This window comes from Gastrolobium bilobum, unplaced genomic scaffold (genome assembly GCF_033153095.1).
Source record: "Gastrolobium bilobum isolate Gb01-03AN ecotype WA unplaced genomic scaffold, APGP_CSIRO_Gbil_v1 utg32472, whole genome shotgun sequence".
In the NCBI taxonomy this organism is placed as follows: Eukaryota; Viridiplantae; Streptophyta; class Magnoliopsida; order Fabales; family Fabaceae; genus Gastrolobium; species Gastrolobium bilobum.
Genome location: NW_026898916.1, coordinates 2,819 through 24,261, shown reverse-complemented (window position 1 = coordinate 24,261; position 21,443 = coordinate 2,819). Strand labels below are relative to the sequence as shown.

At 33.1% G+C, this 21,443-nt stretch overlaps 3 protein-coding genes across 3 annotated transcripts; 1 reads left to right on the top strand and 2 right to left on the bottom strand.

Annotated features, from left to right (window-relative positions):
* Nucleotides 1–1,463: 1,463 nt before the first annotated feature.
* Nucleotides 1,464–5,305, top strand: LOC133285484 (3-oxoacyl-[acyl-carrier-protein] reductase 4). Its single transcript, XM_061482722.1, has 11 exons — nt 1,464–1,798; nt 1,883–2,025; nt 2,466–2,519; nt 3,375–3,455; nt 3,529–3,574; nt 3,681–3,775; nt 3,861–3,893; nt 4,220–4,354; nt 4,447–4,540; nt 4,623–4,705; nt 4,952–5,305. The coding sequence occupies exons 1-11, from the start codon at nt 1,633–1,635 to the stop codon at nt 4,982–4,984; spliced, it is 963 nt and encodes a 320-aa protein (XP_061338706.1). The 5' UTR covers nt 1,464–1,632; the 3' UTR covers nt 4,985–5,305.
* A 399-nt stretch (nt 5,306–5,704) lies between these two features.
* On the bottom strand, nt 5,705–10,877 carry LOC133285511 (uncharacterized). Its single transcript, XM_061482754.1, has 16 exons — nt 10,802–10,877; nt 10,642–10,717; nt 10,145–10,276; nt 9,203–9,566; nt 9,030–9,125; nt 8,711–8,790; nt 8,285–8,360; nt 8,018–8,191; nt 7,554–7,658; nt 7,332–7,427; nt 7,145–7,237; nt 6,952–6,990; nt 6,796–6,837; nt 6,372–6,502; nt 6,158–6,284; nt 5,705–6,021 (listed from the first exon to the last, which is right to left on the bottom strand). Exons 1-16 carry the CDS (start codon nt 10,875–10,877, stop codon nt 5,869–5,871), a joined length of 1,860 nt encoding a protein of 619 aa, XP_061338738.1. The 3' UTR covers nt 5,705–5,868.
* A 3,853-nt stretch (nt 10,878–14,730) lies between these two features.
* LOC133285497 (lysine histidine transporter 2-like) lies at nt 14,731–17,665 on the bottom strand. The gene is made up of 7 exons (XM_061482738.1): nt 17,472–17,665; nt 16,830–17,213; nt 16,145–16,538; nt 15,466–15,571; nt 15,273–15,364; nt 14,921–14,989; nt 14,731–14,829 (listed from the first exon to the last, which is right to left on the bottom strand). The coding sequence occupies exons 1-7, from the start codon at nt 17,663–17,665 to the stop codon at nt 14,731–14,733; spliced, it is 1,338 nt and encodes a 445-aa protein (XP_061338722.1).
* Nucleotides 17,666–21,443: the final 3,778 nt, after the last annotated feature.

The window sequence follows — 21,443 nt, the reverse complement described above, 5'->3', positions numbered from 1 at the left end:
GTCCCACTCTTACTGCCCAATAACCAGCCTATTATTAGCTTCAGGCATGCCGTGCCTGAAAGAATAGATGACTCTCAGATTGATTTCGATATCAAGAAGCATAAATTGGAAAATCAGTATTCAATATTGAGGGACAATCCTTTTAGACCTGATCATTTTTTATTGTGATCTTTACTTTGAATTTAGTTTTTCGCTTTTATCTCATATGTATTTCAGTTATGTGCTTTCCATGAATTTTCTTTTCCTCAGATAAAAATAATATTCTCCTTTATCTTTTTTTGTGCATTAAAAAAAAAAGGAGAGGGATATATGATGGTTTGAACTATTTTGTGAAATTATAACATATACGTATCAAGTAATTAGTAAAAGATAAAAAAAATGTGAAATACTTTTACCTTATTCAAATGCGTCAGATCTAAATTCAAATTTTAATAAATTGATTTTATAATTTACACATTGTTATCAATCCTTTTCTTTTTTTATATTTAAATAATATAAAAATATATATATACTCTCATGTTGTATGAGATTCATCTTTCATATTAATTTTTTTTTCTTTTTAATATTGGTGGGTTTTACTTTGTTTATCTCCAAACATAGAAACAACGACTAAAATGTCATTTTATGATAATTTTTTGTCCAAATATCACGCGAAGAGTACTTTTTATCAGACTGTCACATCATGTACTTCGCTATGACTGATAGCAAATTTTGTCGCTTAGTATTTCGTGACACGTGATCATATTACATACTAAATTCCTTACCACTAGTATCGAACTTTATCCAGTCAACTTTTTTCTGTGAAAATATACTATTTGTTATAAAATTATTGATGAACGTAATTCTTTACCAATCGTAACGAATTACATCGCAAATAAAAAATATTGTTCATGTTCTTGTAACATTTGAATAAAACATTTGCAGAACAATAACAATTTCCTCAATGTAGCTCAAACATAACATAACTTCTCTCTTGTTACATACACGACTACATACACGACTGTAGTAAAATCCTATAAAAAAAAAGCAAAATATATTTTTGCAGTTAATGCAGATAAGTTGTCTGCATTTATTCCTAAAACGATATCATTTTGGTATTGAAATCTTAAAAAATTATAAATATAAAGACTATTATAACCTGAAATAAATAAAATTACAAAAATATCATAATTTCTACTCGAAAACAATATCATATTAAACTTACTACATGTAACTTATCTCACTGCCTGAAAAAAAAAAAAACAAAACGAACCCATCAAAAAATTGGCAAATACTGAGTAGGTTAGACACGGGATTTAGGTAAACGGATGTAACAATTCTTATCCAACTCTTCACTCCAAAGTCACAATGAAAGCGATGCTCCTCACTAGAAGGGAATTGAACTTACATTTTCACCCTTGACAGTGGCGCAATATCAGGGCCCACACGGTAATTAACCGTCCTCGTCTCACAGACCTGTCACTTTGTTTGCATCGCCCGCTCATTAGCTGCATTCTCACTCTCCGGAGCCCCCAAAGCACTAACAAAAACGCAACCGAATTCAGTTTTAAAAACCGCAAACTACTGTCACTCTGATTCATATTCTCTCTGGCTTCTTCCATTTTCGCTTTTCGTAGCTTTTTCGTATCAATCATGGCTTCTCTTGCCGGATCCAATTGCGTCGCTTTCCGAACCGCCAACTTCGGCGCCTCCGGTAACCGGAAAATTGGTCAGATCCGGCAATGGTCTCCGATTATGACTCAGCGCCGTCTCCTTTCTGGTGTTCGTTACGTTTCGAATACTTCGTTTAGCTCCTCCGGTACCGATCTTCCTTTTTGCTTTTCAATAATTTTCTTTTGAATTTTTTTTTTCAGTTTTGCTAATTTGAGACGCGCAACTGCAGGTGTGAGAGCACAGGTTGCTACACTGGAGGAAGCGGGAACTGGAGCAGCTCAGAAAGTGGAAGCGCCGGTTGTAGTAGTAACCGGAGCCTCCAGAGGTATTGGCCGAGCAATTGCACTGTCGTTGGGTAAAGCAGGTTGCAAGGTTAGTCGTTGCAAACCATCGAGCATAAACTGATGATGAATGATTCGTTGTTGTTAAAAAATAAAAAAAAAGGATAACAATTATTTTTGGTGAATTTTACGTAGTGTATCTGTAACTTGTTCACAAATTATTGTTTTCAGCGTTGCAATTTAAGTTACTTAAACTTACTTTTGGTTGTTCATGCAAAAGTAATGATGTGCAATTTGATTTACTTAAACTTATTTATTTTTAAAATTAACTCATAAAAAATCTGCTCTGGCATTAATGATGCACTATTGACGATCCAAGTTGGATTGCCAGGTTCTCTTGTTAAATCTATTTTTTCATTTTCTGTATAGGGCATTGGAACTCTCCTTATAACAAGTTTTAGTTTCTGATTCTCCATTGCTCTGATTTACTTTTGAATCCTGATGTTCAGTTATTTGGGCTTTATATTGCAGGTCCTGGTTAACTACGCAAGGTCATCCAAGGAAGCCGAGGAGGTTTGCAAGGAGGTAGAGAACTGCCTTCTGAAATTTGTGTGATTATTTGTCTGTGCATTGTTGCCATTTATGTCATTTAGTTTTTGAGCCAATCTCATATTGGGACCATGATTAAAATATATATGCATAACACAAGCCTGAAATCCTATGTGGTTACTTTGAATCTTTCATACGTTTTCTTCACAGGCAATATACTCAAGACCGAGATATCCTACAATATCACCCTATTTGTTAGTACAATTGTTAGCAAATTCCTTGTGTCCCAGTATTCTGTACGATTAAGTTGGCGGTAGCATGCTAGATGCTTGCCTCTCTATGATTTTACAGTTTCCTTGAAGTTTAAGGTTTGATGTTTGTCTTTGTCCTTTCCTTTCCCCAGGAGAAAGTAGTGTAAAGTGTTATAGTGCTAAGGATGCGAACATACAACTTCATCAATGCAATGCATCTACATGATAAATTGATAATGAATGTTTGTGTCCCAATGGCCAAGCCAAAGTTGTTGATCATTCTGTATTTTTTTTTTTCAGCTGGGATTTCGTGGTCTTTTTTCTTTTGTGCTGTGTTTTGTTCTTTATAAAGTTGTAGGTGAAATTGATAAAAAAAACACAATTAATGTTAAAGGCTCAGTTTCTGAAGAAAATTACTGCAGTGTTTTCCTTATGTAACTTTTTAGTTCACTGTCATTTTTATCACCATATTTCGGTGTGGTTGTAGTTAGATGTTATGTTGACCCACACATGAGCACATTTGTAGCTTATTTTACTTATGATATCAACTCTTATCATCTGTATTATTTATACATTGGTGTTCAAGCTAGGTTACTGTGATTGACTGAATAACATTAATTTGTTTGACAATTCCATGTAGGTTGAGGCACTTGGTGGACAAGCTCTTACATTTGGTGGAGATGTTTCTAACGAGGCTGATGTGGAGTCTATGATTAAAACTGTAAGCAGCTACTCTTGAATTATTAGATTGACATATTTCTACCTCGGCTGCTTCATGAATTTCTCATCTGCAGGCAACTGATGCTTGGGGAACTGTTGATGTATTGATAAACAATGCAGGTAAGTTGGAAAGCTCTTGTAATTGTGCTAGCCTCTCTCTCTCTCTCTCTCTCTCTCTCTCTCTCTCTCTCTTCCTCATACTCAAATAAAGCTATTATGGTTCCAGGAATAACTAGAGATGGTCTATTAATGAGAATGAAGAAATCTCAATGGCAGGATGTTATCGATCTAAATCTCACTGGTGTTTTTCTTTGCACACAGGTAAGAATGTTCAAAATTTGACTTCATGTTAAATTAAGTTTTGCTTTTCTTTTTAATCAGATCTGAGATGGTTTATTTTTTGCAGGCAGCGGCCAAGATTATGATGAAGAAGAAAAAGGTGACATCACACTTAATTATTTTTTTCCTTCTTTTCTTATGATTTTTTTTTCTTGAATCCTCGGTAATAAGTTTTCCAATTTATGAAATTGACCACTCAAGTGATTAAATTAACAACTGGATACTCATTCACCATTCTTTGAACATCATTAATCCGTTAAGTGATTGATTGTTTCTAATGTGGAAATATTTTTACAAACAGTTCCTTTTTGTAAATTCTCAAGATTAATCCGACTCTTTGTAATGTTCAGTCCATTGCTATCTTATCTCATGATTTGCAAGTACTAAGCTCTCTACTTTCATATCTCAATACTTGTATTTATGCAGGGGAGGATAATCAATATTGCATCAGTTGTTGGTTTGGTTGGCAATGCTGGACAAGCCAATTATAGTGCTGCAAAAGCAGGAGTAATTGGCCTGACAAAAACTGTTGCAAAGGAATATGCTAGCAGAAGCATCACTGTAATTTTCTAAAATCTATGCATTTCTTCCTGATATCTAAGATGTGGGTTATCGGTTTATGGAATTAACTAAAACCTAGTTTTTCTTGCCAGGTTAATGCAGTTGCCCCAGGGTTTATCGCATCTGACATGACTGCCAAGCTAGGAGAAGACATTGAGAAAAAGATTTTGGAGACAATCCCGTTAGGTGAACACAGAAAATACTTTAGTGAAAGTTTTAATTTGTTGTAGATGTTGATAACTTACTATTTCCACCTTGGAATTTTCAGGAAGATATGGCCAACCAGAAGAAGTTGCTGGACTGGTGGAATTCTTGGCTCTGAGTCATGCTGCCAGTTACATCACTGGACAGGTCATTTATTTATTTCCCTATTCTTTTTCTTTTTTTTAAAGAACTACCTGATTAGACTATCCAACCTCTCATTGTAATTCATCTTTTAGGTTCTGTGACTTCTATTTTTTCCCTGTATTTCCTTTCCTTTCTTTCTTTCTTTTTTTTTTTTTTTTGGGGGGGGGGGGGGGGGGGGTAAGTAAAACCTGGATTTCTTTTTCTACTCATCACTTATTTAGACTAGAGTTGTTAATTACTGTGTTGCAGGTTCTCACCATTGATGGAGGTATGGTGATGTAAATCAGCAATCCGAGCTTCTGCACTTCAGTCGGAGTTCATCCTAATGGCTTTCAACTGCTGCTGTACTGTGTTAGTTATATCCTTGCTGAGTTTTGCTTAAGCTAGTTCTACCTTGTCTTTATGTAGTAGAATCTTAGTTAAGCTTATTGATGAAATCAAAGGTGTTTTGCAAGCTTCTTCTTGGGCTGTGTTCCACATCTTGCTGCATTTTGATGAATGCTTGTGGTCATGTACGCATGTTAGCAGAATAGGCATAATTCTTATATTTTACGCAATTTAGCCACATTGAGCTTTAGCTTTCCTTGTTGGATGTGCTGTGCGGGGAACTGGCTTATTTATGCATTTTGATTATTCTCTGATTACAAACAATAAATCCAAAAAAGTAAAAGAGATCACAACTGCACAAATGTACCGGTAACTTCATTATAGTTTAGAATTGAACTTTATATTCTTTATGACACCCATCAAGGTTGTTGTCCCCCGAGCGATAAGACAATTAGTTAGTAGCTCATTGAATTACGTGGTTTATTTCTCATGGAAATGGGTAAAAAAAAATTGAGAAATGATTTTTTCTTACACTGGAAAATTTGACGATTCTTTCTAGACCAGTCACTTTCAATATAATAAGGCAGAAAACAAAATTTAATATACAAAACACAATATACCGTCTAAAGTTGCCAGTGCAAACAGGTAACTTGTGCATTCGTAGCAGCTGGCAAAACAAAACAGCGATGTCGCAACAGGACAACTATTTTAACAGTTTTCGTGACAAACTTTTGTCCGAGGTTAAAAGTTATTTTATATATAAGGTGCCCGAAGAAATTTTCCTTTGTAACAGTGACGAGGTAAATTCAGCGGTTATCTAAGGTGTTCTGAACTAATATTCAAATGCCGACAATTGAAGCGTTAATTTTGTCGGGACCTCCACAATAATCAAGCTCTACAAAAGTACCCCCTCCTTCTCCCTTGGCCAGTCTTCCAGGATTGACTGCAATGCATTTGATGTGGTTCATCCCTTCACTTTCGCTATTAAGTACCTGCGCAGTGGTGAATAATTTCTAAATGTTACTGTAACAAAATAGCATTCAACACTCTTTTCTGGCATGCCTGATCCACGGCTTATTTGATAGTTTGAGGAAAACGAAAAGCGTCTAGGTAAAGACAATCATTTACCTTGACAAAGTACTTGATGTCTGAGGGTAAAATAAGAACATCTGGAACCAATGAGAGTTGAAGGGCTTCTGGAGCAAGAGAAAAGTCCAAGGGAACACTTTCTGCCGGAGGGTAAAGTGGATAGAAGCTGACTCAAAAATTGAACAACATCAATTGTTTCTGATGATTTTTGAACCTAACATCGAGCACAAAAATCACAGGATAGCAGTATTACCTTCGTTGGTTAAGAATATGGTTTGCAAGTCTACTCATGCGATCAATAGGTTTTCCATCTTTTGCAGTCCGTGATATCTCTTCCCCACTCACCTGCTTGAGAATATCCACCGTGCAGCAACCAACTTTGACCTGAAACCCAATCTTGAATGAAAATACTTCTGACATGTTCCTTTCCAGACACAGCATCTAACTAAACCCTATGACTCTAATTTTTACTTCTTTTGGTTGAAAATAAAATCAGAAGTGGCAAAAGAAACCTACAAGAATCTCCTTGAGCATATTGTGTAAGCGTAAGACTGACGAGATGTGAACTAGAAATTTCTCAACCTATAGCTAAGGTTTCGTAACAAATGTTTCTTGTGTGTCGGTCAGATTTTTTATTTAAGAAAGTCCAGACTATAAAGTGATCGCCGATGATGTACCTCATTTGCCTCGAAGATTCCAGGATTAGGGAGACTGACTATCTGAATATTAAAATCAAATAATTATGTAAGCATCACTGCTAATGGTGAATGATATTCCGCTAGTACAAGCAACAGTTCTGCAGATTAATTCCTAATGCTTTAAAATCATTATACCTGAGATTTGAGATCAGGTAGATTGATATCAAATGCAGGCTGCAAAAACAAATGATTGAAATTAATTTTTGGATCTATGATTAGAGTAAATTAATACAATGGCTAATATATCTAGAGGAAAAATCACTATATCCTGTATTCAAAAAAAAAAAAAAAAATCACTATATCCTAGTTGATTCAATTTTATCAGTACCTGAGGAAAAACAAAATCGTGGTTAGCATCCCGTATAGATGGTACAAGAAGAACACGTGCTGCTGAACCCATACATTCTACATACTCTTCCAACTGGGAACAGCGAGTGCACCAAGGAGGGGGGGGGGGGGGGTTAGAAAAGAGCAAAAAAAATTCCAAAAACATATCCAACTATTAAAGCTATTACCTTCCTCAGAATTTCAAACTGAAATATTTCATCAAAGCTCCTGTCCACGGTTCCTTTCTTAATGTCTGGGTGTTCAGAGTCAATAAATGGTCCCAGCTGAAACAAAATCCAGTTGTCAACATCATCAAGTTTGCACCCATAGATGATCTAGCATATATTGTCCAGGACCTAAAAGCATAATAATGATTAAAGGATGCAGATTGCAGTATAGTTGGTATTTACCAATACAAGCAACTGTGTCGGTCTTCGCTTTGCATATGCTAGCAGTTCTATAAGAGGCTCAAACAACAAATTGTCTGTGGTAGTAAAAGGGCCTGCTGCAATAATCTGTTAAACACCAAGAGCATATGTACATATAAATTACTAACACAAATGCAGTAAGTATAGGATTATAACAAAAATATTTGAAAAGGAGCCTGCAATCTTTGAAAATCTATAATATCTCGACTGCAACTTTGTGCAAAGAAATGGAAACAAGATTTTAAGTGTTGCACGAGTGCCTTATGATCATTCCTTGGCTAACTAACTAAGATGTTATACATTTTTTCGTTGTTAAAAATGAATCTTCAGTAAAAATGTTAAAGAAATTTTTTTCAATGTTCTGAAATAACTAATTAATGAAATCTAGTGCACAACATAGTTTTCAGCAGAACTTGTTGACTACCAAAAAAATAATAGATGCATACCATCGATAAATCTCTCTGTTTAGAAAGCAGATCAGTTGGCTGATTTTCCCTATCAATAGCTTGCTTCTTTGCGGGATTCAAATCCTCCTCAGCAACAGAGGTAGGTATAGAATCCACCAATTTAGATGCAACTAAGCAATGCCCACTAGGATTATGCCCTCCAATACCAACTACCTATCAAGATAAAATCTTCATTTTATCATATAATTCTCATATAAATTTTGCACATTTAAAACCTAATTTTAACCCTTCATTTCCACTACGCACCTGACCAGGAAAAACTGAAAAATGGCTTAAACGTTGTAAGTCTAGGCGAACACATTCCCCTCCAGAATGCTCAAAACTGTGAGTTATTAGAAAACAGACCCATTATGATGTAAATTGAAGAGACAAAATGTAGCAAACATATGATATGTAGTGTCACGCTTAGACATAGTCAAGGCCTCAAATGATTCAACAGGTCAATCTCCACATGCATGCCCTAAAATAGAATAATGGATCACAAAATGTTAAGAATCGTATCATGGCTATTCTCTTATTGGCATAAGCTCTTGTCAAGTAGAATAAACTTTGTTTCACAAGAGTATCAGTTCCATGTTGTTCATTAACAAATCCAACACACAGGCACATAGATACATCAGCCTAACAAGAGATAACAGATACATATGTATAAATAACAAAGTGGCTATTTACCTGCTCTGAAGCATGACAGACTTCTCGTTTAGACGGCCTTCTCCATCACAACAAATCATGCCAACGGCAAAAATGCCTCTCTGATAAAGCATATTACTTTAAATAATTAGCAAAATTGCATCTATGCAAAGATTATTCGACCCAGTCACAGACAGAATTGATGCCTAGGTTAAAAACAATACAGCAAGACAATTTCATTCGCCATGAGCTGATAACTGGTGTTTCAGAATTGCTGTAAATACTCTATGACACAAACATCATTTTGCCTTTAATTTCTGTGTATGCATGAGAGAGAGAGAGAGAGATGCATTAAATTTACCTGTGAAGCAATTGTAGGATCCGTTGGTTCTTCATACAGCCCAGAAGCTACAAGTGCCCTTGTATGTTTCCTAATACGATTTTCTACTGCCTTAACCTACATAACAATAATCAAATTTCAACAAATCAATGCAAAAGGGTAAAGATCTAAGTGCCACACTAAATATCACATACCCTATCCTCGGTCCTATCATACATGAATCTGCAATCTGGTTTGGGCTCTGATCCATGAACCACCAATGAACATCTTTTCCGGGGTACAACTTTCCTGACAACATCGTCCTCATCATTCTCAGCATTCTCATGATTAGGTTCTTGTTCTCCATTCTCTACATCAGGCATAGTGTTGATGCTAAATTTCACTGCAAACCTATCTGTCCGCTTTGAAAAGGGTGTCTCTAGTTTTGATGGTTTTCCAGAAGATAAATTATTCCCATACATTAAAGATGTATCATGTACAGGTGAATAAAGATCTTGATGATGATCTGATGGAGTTCCAGGAGTATTATCCTTTGTATCGTCATCATTATTTAAGATCCTGCATAAAAGGATTTTCATTAAAATAATTTGTCGTTTGATAGCAATTCAGAAATAACATCAAACAATTACATCTGCCTTATCAACTGTAACATACCCATATGGGATACATTGATAAAACAAAAACCACCAAGAACCAGTGTACTTAATTGTCTATCATAATATGCAACCACAACCTGTGCTTTTAAATCAAAGACAGAGAATAGATATGTACAAGTGCAAACGCAACTATAAGGAATAGATAGAGGGAAGGGAGTTGACAACAGATAGAAGTTGTTAAAGATGCAGCGGCCAGATCATTTGCTTCCACATTTACACAATAATGCGAGCTATAAGGAGGCATATACAAACACCATTTAATAGAGTTAAATAATTATCTTCCTTATTTCTGTGCACTTTTCTTACTATACGCAGAAGAAGGCTTTGTTTATAGAGCTGCAAATTTCCTGTTTCACAAATGGATCAAAAAATATATTTTCCCTTAATTTAACCATTAAGGCAGTCCAATAGTTGCAATTCAAGCATTAGGTGTAAAAGACCATTGAAATATAATATGCAAACCAAGTAGGACATGCTTACATTTCTACATCTCTGATAGAGTAAGTATGCAAACCAACTTCCTCCTTTACAACATCTTCTTTCTTCTTATTTTGTAAATGCAGCAAAAAGCCATCCATTTCAGCATTTTGTACCGTTGGTTCATTCAGCTGTCTGTCAAAAACCACCATCCAAATTCAAATTGTAAATGACCTAGCAAACCAAAACACCTACACCTGATTTAAATTGTTAAATCAACACTTCCTCTTGGAAAAAAAAAAACTATAAAAAAATAAAGAAATTCAAATTGTATAACAAAATTATTGGAGTTTGGGCATGACATAACGCAGATCTCCTTTCTGTTCCTTGAAATGTTTATTTCATTTTAAAACAAATTACGCATTGATTTCTCCGAACTCCATAGCAACGTAAAACAGATCACACTTTACATTCTTACAAACTCAAGAATTGACAAACTGCAATGGAGTAGTACTTAGCGGCAGTTTCAAGCGTAAATGAAAACAGCAGAAGACACAAACCTATTCAGATAATAAACCTCCCAGCTTGAGACGAGATCGGAAGCGCTGAGACTGTAGTTGATGCAGAAAGTTAGACCTACACATTTTGCAACAGATCAAAAGATTAAACTATCTGTACGAATCCAAAGTGAATTGCGAGGAAAAGGAAGAACGATCTTACATTTGTTCATTATTTCTTCTTCTTCCTCAAGATCGAACCCGCTTTTTTTGAATTCTGACTTGATTTCCTCTTCCATTGCGCTCCCTCCTCTCTCTCTCTCTCTCTCTCTCTCTCTCTCTCTCTCTCTCTCTCTCTAGGGTTTATCTGATTTGACGTACCAAGAAAAAATGGCGGGAATTTTGCCGATTGGGTATATATGTAAATGATTTTTTTTTATTCCGACTATGCCCTTTCTACTGCACCCTATTAACAAACACACCATTGAAGTAAAAGCGACGAGATGCACTCACAAGTCACATCTTGCGCTTGTTCTTACATAATCGCACTTGTCTCGACCTTAACATAATTGGCATTACTTACTTAATTAATTAAATACATTTATGTAATTGGTTTTATATTCTTTAAAATTAAATTACTATGCAGATAATTTGCATTACTTAATTTATTAATTAAATACATTTATGTAATTGGTTTTATATTCTTTAAAATTAAATTATTAATGCAGATTTATTATACCCAACTATTTCTTTCTTTTTCATTTTTTGAAATGAGATACCAAACTAGTCTCTAGTATTATCATCTAGAAGTAGGGGTATTCATCAACAGATCCAAACCGATTCAAACTGTCGTGACCGAACTGAAAAATCGATAACCGAATAAATCGAAAAAAAAAACTGCAAATTTTAATTGGATTGGATCGATTTTTGGATTGGTAGATGAAAACCTATCCAATCCAAACCGATCCAATATATTAATTTTTTTTCTACCTACTTAAGTCTTTCCCCAATCATAGCCTAAAAATTTCTAAACTCAAGATTCATTAAGCTATTAACTAAACTCAAGAAAAAATCTAGTCACATCTCATCAACAAAATTTCATCTATGTAGAGTTTCGTATTTCATTATCCAAAAAAAAAAACTATATTTATAGTTTACTGATACTTTTATATTTAAAAAAAATAAAATTACAAAGTCAATATATACAAAAGATGTTTTTTGTACACTAATCATGAAACAAATTTTAAATTTTTAAAAAAATCAAAAACCGATCCAATCTAAACCGAAAAAAAAAGAATTGGATTGGACCGGATTTGAAAAAAAATTCAAACCAAATGGATGATTATATGATCAAACCGAAGAGATTGGATTAGATAATTTTTGTTTCTAAAACCGATGCAATCTAGACCACAAACATCTATGTGAAGAAGTATGAGTTATAATTTAGGGCTGCAAAATGCAAAGTTGAGCATTCCTGTTTTAGTCTTGGACTTAGTTATAATCATAAAATCCAAAGGGTTTATGTAACAAGCCTATATGACCATAGCCAAGCGACTGCACAAACGGCCCATATATCTCAACAATTACATAGTTTATAGACCGGGCCCAAAGTGAAAGAGAGTAGATAGGAATAGGATTATTATGTCTTACATTTAAATTTTAGTTTGAGATTAAGATCGTAGTTTAGTTTAAATTTTTGTCACATTACGTTATTGTCATTTTAATTACTGTAATTTTCATAGGATTGGTATTTGGTTTATAAATTCGGAAAACTAATTGAATGATGGATACGAAATTACTTGGTCCCGATTTCTTCTTTCCTTGTTTTCTTCTTCTTTCCCCTATGATTTTCCTCCTTCATTTATTGGTGCTTTCATACTTTTTCTCAGCCTCCCACCACCGATATTGGACTTTAAGGGAGTGGACGTTGTACTTGGGGTGCAATGGTTAGCCACCCTAGGTCCATTATGAACAGTTTATGCTCAACTAGTCATGTTCTCTACTCGCAATGGACGAAATGTCAACTTGTTAGGCACCGATAATACAACTCCCACAACAATTTCCTCACCCCCACCTGTAGCGATTATTTTCTATAAATTCTATAACCTTATGGCTTATATGTTTTACTAGTAGACAATCTATCTTCTTTCCCTCCACCAACACAAAATCCAACCCCATTATTACACACCTCATCCATGATGTACAAACCCTACTTACCTCATCCCAGGATGTTTTGTTACACCCAAGCCCTTTCCCTACATGTTATGATAATGTATTTTTAGGGAAATTATATTTTTGATCTTCTTATCCTTTAATCTCTTTATAACTATATTTTTACTATTAAATTTAAATTAAATTAAAGATAACATTATAAGTAGCTCGTTTCTTTATTTATGTAAGTAATTATCAGAATCTTTAGAATATTCTGCGGAACCAAATAGTGATATTATTACAAAATGTTAGTTATCAAAAAGACAAGATTTAACTTGATTGACCCAAAATCTGACTACGTCTATGCGAGATATGAAATCATATATGAGAAATTTCAAAATATACAATATGCAACACTCAAATTTTTTCCTAAAGTCAAGAATCTTGTATACAGCGCGCCTCTCATTATTTTTCATTTAATCAGAATTTTTCCTTTCTTTTTCTCTCAAATAATCGACTCACTCAAGCACACAACTACATATATATATCTTGTTAATTCTTTTTAAACAATTCGTCATCATTGCCTATTGGCATAGAAACAATATTACAGCCAATAATAATGGAGCCAACTAATTTACCATTATTTTCATTGATAATGGAGCAATCAATTTTTCATTAATTAACAATAATGAAGCCAATAAACTTGTTATTTATATTCACAATGGCATTAATCCATTTTCTATTATTAACAACAATGGAGCTAATTAATTTTTCATCAAAGTAATTAATGGAGTCAATCAATTTTTCATCACGAATCAAGCCAAAGTCTAATGTCCATTAACTTTTGGCTTCACATATCACGAATCAAGCCAAAGTCTAATGTCCATTAACTTTTGGCTTCACAATATATATATATATATATATATATATATATTCTAGATGATATAAAATTTGCGTTCTTGTAATTTTGCACTAAAATTTTCTTAGTGAATGAATCTTACCTAAAAAATATTGAAAAACATTTTATAAATAATAATTATTTGTGTATAAAAAAATTTAATTTATTAAATAATGTTGTAATATATGTTAAAATGTATCCATTTATATTTTTAATAATTTATAAAATTTATTTTGTGTTATTAAGTCTCAACATAAATACATGAACATTATTCTCCTGACAAGAACTGCAAATGGGAATTAGACGGGCAATGGGGTGAGAACTGAGAAGCACTACTCCCTTAAGGCTTCAGGGGTCCCTGAATACTGGGATAAATTGTTATCTCCAAACTGTGCCATTCCCGTTTATGAACCAGGATTAATTTATAACGTGACAAATATAGATACGATTTACACCTTAAGATAATAAATCAAAACATTTGTAAATTAATAAATAAACAAGCATGATTTCATCGAATAAAATATGGGAAAAGTATATATTATTTTAAAGAATGATCCTTTTAAGAGAAAAATATATATATAATGAGGGAGAGACAGAAAAAAATCTCAGTCTCTTTTTCCCATATGATTTATTTCTTTATCTCAGTTAAAGCATACAACTTTATATCCTATAAAATTATATATATTTTTCCCATAAAATATTAATCAACCATTTGTAGTATGTGTTCAATCCGTAGTATTGTGAAGTCGTCCTTACAAGAAGGATATAAGATAATTGCACCAAAGGAATTAGTATACGATTGCGGAACATTTCTTACATTTCCTACGGAGTTGATCTATAATCCATAAATGGTGCATGACTTTCTTGTTACTCGTTTTCATATGCTTACATTTCCCACGGAATTGATCTATAATGCATGTATGGTACATGTGTTTTTTTTTTTTTTTGTAGGTTACAAGGAATAGAACACACAATCACACACTCACACACACCCTATTACACACACCCACACCACTAGGCTAGCCCTGGTGGATAATTCTTGTTATTCATTTTCATCCATCAACATTGAAGTTAACAGAGAAATCAAAGCTTGTCTCAGTAGTTTAAGAGAAGAACTTGTAGTTCTTGGCTGACAAGATGATATTCCTTAGAGCACCGATTGGAGATAATGTCATCAACGCTACCCCAAGAACTATGCAGATCTGAAATTTAAGGATGAAGAAGAAAATCAGCTAAAGCCTTAATAATTTGCTAAATTGAAGAGGAGACTGTTTTAAATGGAAATCAACATACCCAATTGATTATCCAAGACAAGCTAAATCTCTTGGGTTTTTTGAGTTTAAGCCATATGATGCAGGGTAGCTACAAGTAGGGCAAAATAAGACAGATTAAGCATGTATATTGGCTTGGTGTATGTATATATATATATATATATATGATAATTGATCTAGGAGAATGATTCATTTACAAATTTTTTTTACAAATTACATTAAGTATGACCGGTCATATACTCTTGATTGAAATATGACCAGTCATATTGTAAGAGTTTGTAAATAAAAAGTTTTTAAATATAACATTCTCTATTGATCTATATTCTATAACATTCTCTAAAAAGTTGAAAGAAAAAAAAAAGAGTTTTGCTTACGAAGTATGATGTTGGGGCAAAGGCAAATCCTCCAAGAAATCCAAGAAGAGACCCAAAGAAGGGGATGGATATGCCAATTACCATTGTCAATGCTGCAAAAATAGGATAAAAATGTTAATTAAAAACCAATTGATGAAGTTAGCGATCTAGCCGCCACGCTAAAGAAAGTGTCTATGAGTAATCAATCACATACCAACATATATTGTGCGACATGATAGTCGGAGTGCAAAAGAGGGGGGGAACTTTAAGATCTTAACCAAGTAGGTTTCGATCATATCAAACACTGGCATTGCAAATACCTGTTGTTTACAGAGCAGTAAGAAAATAAAACATGATGAGAATATTGGCTAAAACACACCATAGTCATCATTGTTATTGTTGAAGTCCAAAGTTAATGGGGAATTGAATTCTTGTTTGATCCGTGCTATGAAAAATTGATTGGCTTCATTAATTACTTTAATGAAAAATTAATTAACTTTATTATTAATGAAAATAATGATAAATTGATTCGTTATTATTGGCTAGAGTAATTTGATTTGAGCTAATTTGCGGCGATGACAAATTATTTTATTATTTAAAGAGGTAAGATATTGAACATATATGCTTCGGTAAATGACTTGTTTGAGAGAAGGAAAGAGAAAAAAATTCGATTGGATAAGAAATAATAAGAGGGTGTATAAGAAATTATTGGATTTAGGAAAAAAAAATGAGTGTTCTATATTGTGTATTTTAAAATTTATATCTTATCTTTGGGTGAAATTTCACTATTTTAGGTGAATTACCTTAAATCTCATCTTTTCAATTACTATGATTTTACAATAATATCACTATAATCTCGAAAATTCCCAATAATCACTGGAATTCAAACTCACCTGATAGCCTCCAATAACGTGGATGACTACAAACAAGTTAGCAGCAGCGATAAGCCAAGCAGGGCGCTCTAATGTGATAAGGATGTTATCATCAACAGAGTTTCCAAACATATAATATCCAATCAATGCAACAGGGAAGTAGCAGAATGCAACTCCTATGTATGCCAAAATAACTCCTCTCCACATCGGTTTCTTTGAAGGATTCTCTGGGGTTGAAGGCATTGTTGCTTGGATTTCCAGAACCACATTGTGACCTGCATAAGCAAATGCTACATCTCCCAAAGCAGAGAAGAAGTTGAATACACCATCAGCAGTGCTTTTTGCTTTGAGGCCATAGTCCACATTTGGTGCAACCCCTTTTTTTATGGAAGCAACCCAAGCAATGGTTGAGTAACTGGGTTGAATAATTCAGCTTCATCATTATTCATTAATATAATTGAAATAAACAAAGAGAGTGATATTCTTACTACCAAAAAAACTCATTACCAACCTGCTACCTATCTAATCACAATTTTCTCAATCTTCACAAACTTTTCAGTATTTTCTCTCTGATTCAACAGTGATTAGATAGGTAGTGAGTTGATAATAAGTTTTTTGGTAATAATAATATCACCTTCATAAACAAAATAGAACATTAAATTAAATAGATAGAAGAAAAAAAAAGGTAGAGGAGGAATTTAATTACGTCAATGACATGGCTGCTGCACTAAAAGAGATAGCAGAAATAGAATTGAAGTTGGGGCATTGGGCAAGAACGAAGTTCACAGAAGCAAAGATGATAATCCAATATGAGGTCTTGATTTCTTTGCAATCAGGACAAAGGGTGTCATGAACCTTCTTTAATGATTTTCCTCCAGTGACCATATAGACAATACAAGTGCCAACTTCAACAACAACCTGTTGGGGAACCACAATCCAAAGACCCAGCTTCTTCCCAAAGGCTTGTTGCCCCAACTCATGATACCTATCGAATCTCTTACCAGGAATCATTTCGTGCATCTCAACCATTTGCCATAGGGTGTACAAGGTAATGATCCATGACATTATAAGGATGGTAACACCTGGACCCCTATTATTTCAATCAAAGGAATCATTAGGATCACAAATATAATGAATTAATAATAAGATACATTTAACCTCCAAACGAGCTTCTAAGAATTTGGTTGGGTCAGGGGTTCAAACCCTGTCTCAATCAAATTCTTGAAAACATTTTGGAGGTCAGAGGACGTGCCTCTCTTTTCGAAGAGCATTGTTCCAACGAGAGTTGAATAGGAATACTCTCCGGGTTATACAAAAAAAAAAAAAAATGTATCTTTAGAACATGTACCAGCCCATGTGTGTCATAGCATAAGGAAGGCTAAGGACACCAGCACCAACCATGGCTGTGAGATTATGGAAAGCTGAATACCACCATTTCGCTTTTCTGGAAGCTGTGACGGGAAGCCAATCATCAATGGCTTTCTGCTTTGAATCCTTTGATGCTGCAGCTGCAGCATCACTACTTTCTCCAGCGTGACCCATTATTTTTTCTTTTTGGTCTGAATCCTTGAGAATCAATTCAAAATTATATCTCAAGGAGTAATATGTATCTTTTGGTTACTGTGGGCGAACATATTCAGGCGTTAGAATCTGTACATTAACGTCCGTTAGGTAGAAATTGAAACGACACATACAGAAAGTAACTATAATTAGCAAAGCTAGAGTTGTTTTATGCTAAGAATGTCAGGTCCTATTCTTGGCATTTGAACTACTTTCTTGGTGTGAGCTACCACTAACTACATTTTCGGTATCAAACATGGGGTGTATAATTCTTTCTTAGTTGTTTCTTTCCGAGAAAAGACTAGTTTGAATTTACATAGTGAGGGGATTGTACAAGTGATGACTCCATCATGATAATGGTATCGCGGATTCCTTAAAAGGTTGTATATTCTTTGGAAAGGGTTGTATAGATATGAAATAAACGTGACTTTGGATTTTTATTTTCTTTTAAGCTAAAAAAAAAAGTTTTTTTTGTTAATTACATAAATCTTTGGGAAATAGAAGTAAAGTTATAGGAAAATGACTATGTCATACTATAGACACAACCAATGTAGACCCCATCATCTTTAAAATAAAAATAAAAATAAAAATAAAAATAAAAAAAATGGTAAGGTCCATATTGATTGTGTTTATAGCATGACATAACCATTTTCCTACAGCATATACTTCTATTTCCCTACAACATATACTTCTATTTCCCTAAATCTTTTAGTCTAAAAGTTATTTAAAAGCACACATTTCAAAAAAAATCTCTATTCTTATGGCTCTTCATTTAAAAAAAAAAAACACATTCAAGAAAAACTAATAAAGAGCTTAAAATAAAAAAGCTTCTCCTAGAAAATTTTGGCTTGACTTTTTTCCATTATAAAAAAAAAAGAGTTTTTCTCAAAACCTATTTGGTTAAACTTCTGCTTATAAGAGAAAGAAAAACTAAAAAAATGAGAGGATCCAAATAGATACTTGATAACATTGTGTTTATAATTACTAAAATAAATAAATAAATGGGGATTGGGTAATATGAACTACCAGCTAGACAAAAAAAGAAGTTTTTAATACAGTTTCTTGTAAGTGCTTGTGATATATTTAATAACATCCCTTTCGCCTAATTTTTTTTACCAAAAAAGAATATAGCATAAATTTTTTTTTTTTTTTTAATTTGATATGAAAGTCAATATTCAATTAAATCTCACCAACCAAATGTCTTTACTTGGTAAGCCTGTGTAATTACTGACAAATAAATTAATGAGGATTAGGTAATATGAACTACCTAGACAAAAAAAAGGGTCTTGAATTCAATTTCCTGTTGGTGTCATCCCTAAGACTTTGTGATATATCTAGCCTTATAATGAAATAGCTTTAAATTCTCCTAAATACTTTTTTACAAAAATAATAAAGCATAAAATAAAATTGTGCTCTAAAAAGTTAAATTTCACGGAATATCATTTAATTGGTAACACGGTATAATTATTATAAAATAAATCAATGATGATTGGATAATATGAACTACCTAGACAAAAAATTGTTCTATATTCAGGTTCCTGTTGGTGTCATCCCTAAGACTTGTGATATATCTAGCCTTATAATGAAATAACTTCAGCCTAAATCTTTTTTAATCAACAAAAGAGTAAAGCAAAAAAAATAAAAAATAAAAATAAAGGTGTGATCTAAAAAGCTAAATTTCACTCAAATCTCAACACGGGATATCATTTACTTGCTCACACCGTGTAATTATTAAAAAAAAAAAAACAAATCAATGAGGATTGGGTCATATTTGTTAGAAAAATAGTTGGAAAATAACAGGAGGAAAATAATCCATGTTTAAGAAATTGTTTGAAAAATTCACATGCAATAAAACGAAATTAAAGCATGGATGGAAAACAAAAAATTTAGTGCATGCAATAACATGAAATCAAGACGAGTAAAAAAAAATATCTGAGCGCAATGAATGTATTAGGATATTGATTGCTGGATTTGTTGTATAGGATAAGATTAGAATCTGTATAGAATAGGATCAGTTTCTGTTTTGTATTTGTATTTAGTTTGTTCATATTCTGTAGATCAGTTTCTGTTTTGTATTTGTATTTAGTTTGTTCATATCCCTTGATCGTAGGCTTACTAGCATAACAACTTACTGTAACAGGTCTATTATTAGATCAACATACTAAATGGAATGATAAGCTGCTCATTCATTTGCATCTTCCTTTGAGAATGCTCCTCACTTTCTTAATATAATTTGCTCTATCTATAATATATAAGAAAATTGACCAACAAAGCTTGAAACAGTTGATAGATGGCTAGATATCTTAAACATGCTGACAGAAGTTTGATCTGTGATCGTGTGTATAGAAAATTTTTGTTAGTAAAGATAAAACTCACTTCGATGATCTTTACGTCTCGAAAAGATTAATATTCGATTATCGGTTTGGAGATAGATTGAGGAAACTCAAAAAAAATTACTTAATAAAATTGAAAAATTACCTAGTAGAATAAAATGAATTTCCTCTCTTGAGCAACCACACTTTCATCAAGAAGCCCTTCGAACTCAACTAATCTCGGAGCAATCCCATGTAACAGATTCACAAAGAAAATAGAGAAGAAAAAATGATGAAAAAATATGCATGCACCAAATGCCATCCAGACTCCCTTATTTATAAAATATGAAATGACACAAGATCTCTGGCCGACGAGGCATGTCTTTTCATTTTTTTTTTACTTAACATATTCTTTATAACTAATTAATTTACAATTAATTTTAACAATGTGATCTAAACAAAAGCTTTCAATTTATTTCCAGTTAATGTAAAGGAAGATTTGTGATACATCTAACCTTAAAATAACTTCCCTTTCTCCAATTTTTTTATTTTTTATTTTTACCAAAAAAGAATGATGCATAAAAATAAACGTTTTTAATATGATCAAGTAGTAATATTTCACTCAAATCTTATCACCAAAATGTTAAATGGTCGGTATGATTGTGTTTTGTAATTGTTAAAAAATAAATCGACGAGGATTGCGTAATATGAACTAAACAAAAGTTATGCATTTGTTTCCTGCTAATGTCATTGTGATATATCCAACCTTAGAATGAAATAACTTCCCTTTCTCCTAAATCTATTTTTAGCATAAAAGTAAAAGTTTTTAAAGTGGTCCAGATTTCTCTCAATCTCATCACTAAATAACTCTGAACATATTTCTCAACAAAAAGGCAAGGGCTTCAAAATCATATCCATTCAATTACTTTTCAAACAAATAGTTTAATTTATAAATATAATTCTCAAATTTTATATTTCAAACATAAGTCAGGATTATCAACAACTGGTAACTTAACTCCTCCTTTGTCTTCGATTACCCCCCATTTATTATTGGGGATAAAACCTATTATAATAACAAAACATGCAGTGGTGTAGAGCCGGGATTAAAATAAGTATTAGTACTTTAGCAGATTATGTGAAGAAATTATTAGGATATATAGTCTCTTGTCATTGCATGCCAAACGTTTAATTTGAAAATGCTACAGCTTGAAAAGAATATAGTATAAAAATGAATTTTTTTAATGTGATATAAAAGTCAATATTCAATCAAATCTCACCACCAAACCACCAAATATCTTTACTTGGTAAGCCTGGGTTTTTAATTATTGAAAAATAAATCAATACAATTGGGTAATATGAACTAACCTAGACAAAAAAAAAAAAAAAATTGTATTCAGTTTCGTGTTGGTGTCATCCCCGAAGACTTGTGAAGACTTGTGATGCATCTA

Coding starts and splice junctions, on each gene's coding strand:
- LOC133285484 (XM_061482722.1), top strand. CDS start 1,633: ATGGCTTCTCTTGCCGGATCCAATTGCGTCGCTTTCCGAACCGCCAAC. Junction 1,799..1,882: donor TACTTCGTTTAGCTCCTCCG/GTACCGATCTTC, acceptor GCGCAACTGCAG/GTGTGAGAGCACAGGTTGCT. Junction 2,520..3,374: donor CCGAGGAGGTTTGCAAGGAG/GTAGAGAACTGC, acceptor AATTCCATGTAG/GTTGAGGCACTTGGTGGACA.
- LOC133285511 (XM_061482754.1), bottom strand. CDS start 10,877: ATGGAAGAGGAAATCAAGTCAGAATTCAAAAAAAGCGGGTTCGATCTT. Junction 7,238..7,331: donor AGTTTGAAATTCTGAGGAAG/GTAATAGCTTTA, acceptor CGCTGTTCCCAG/TTGGAAGAGTATGTAGAATG. Junction 6,022..6,157: donor ACATCAAGTACTTTGTCAAG/GTAAATGATTGT, acceptor ACCACTGCGCAG/GTACTTAATAGCGAAAGTGA.
- LOC133285497 (XM_061482738.1), bottom strand. CDS start 17,665: ATGGGTCACGCTGGAGAAAGTAGTGATGCTGCAGCTGCAGCATCAAAG. Junction 17,214..17,471: donor GCTATGACACACATGGGCTG/GTACATGTTCTA, acceptor TTGAAATAATAG/GGGTCCAGGTGTTACCATCC. Junction 15,365..15,465: donor ATGTCGCACAATATATGTTG/GTATGTGATTGA, acceptor CTATTTTTGCAG/CATTGACAATGGTAATTGGC.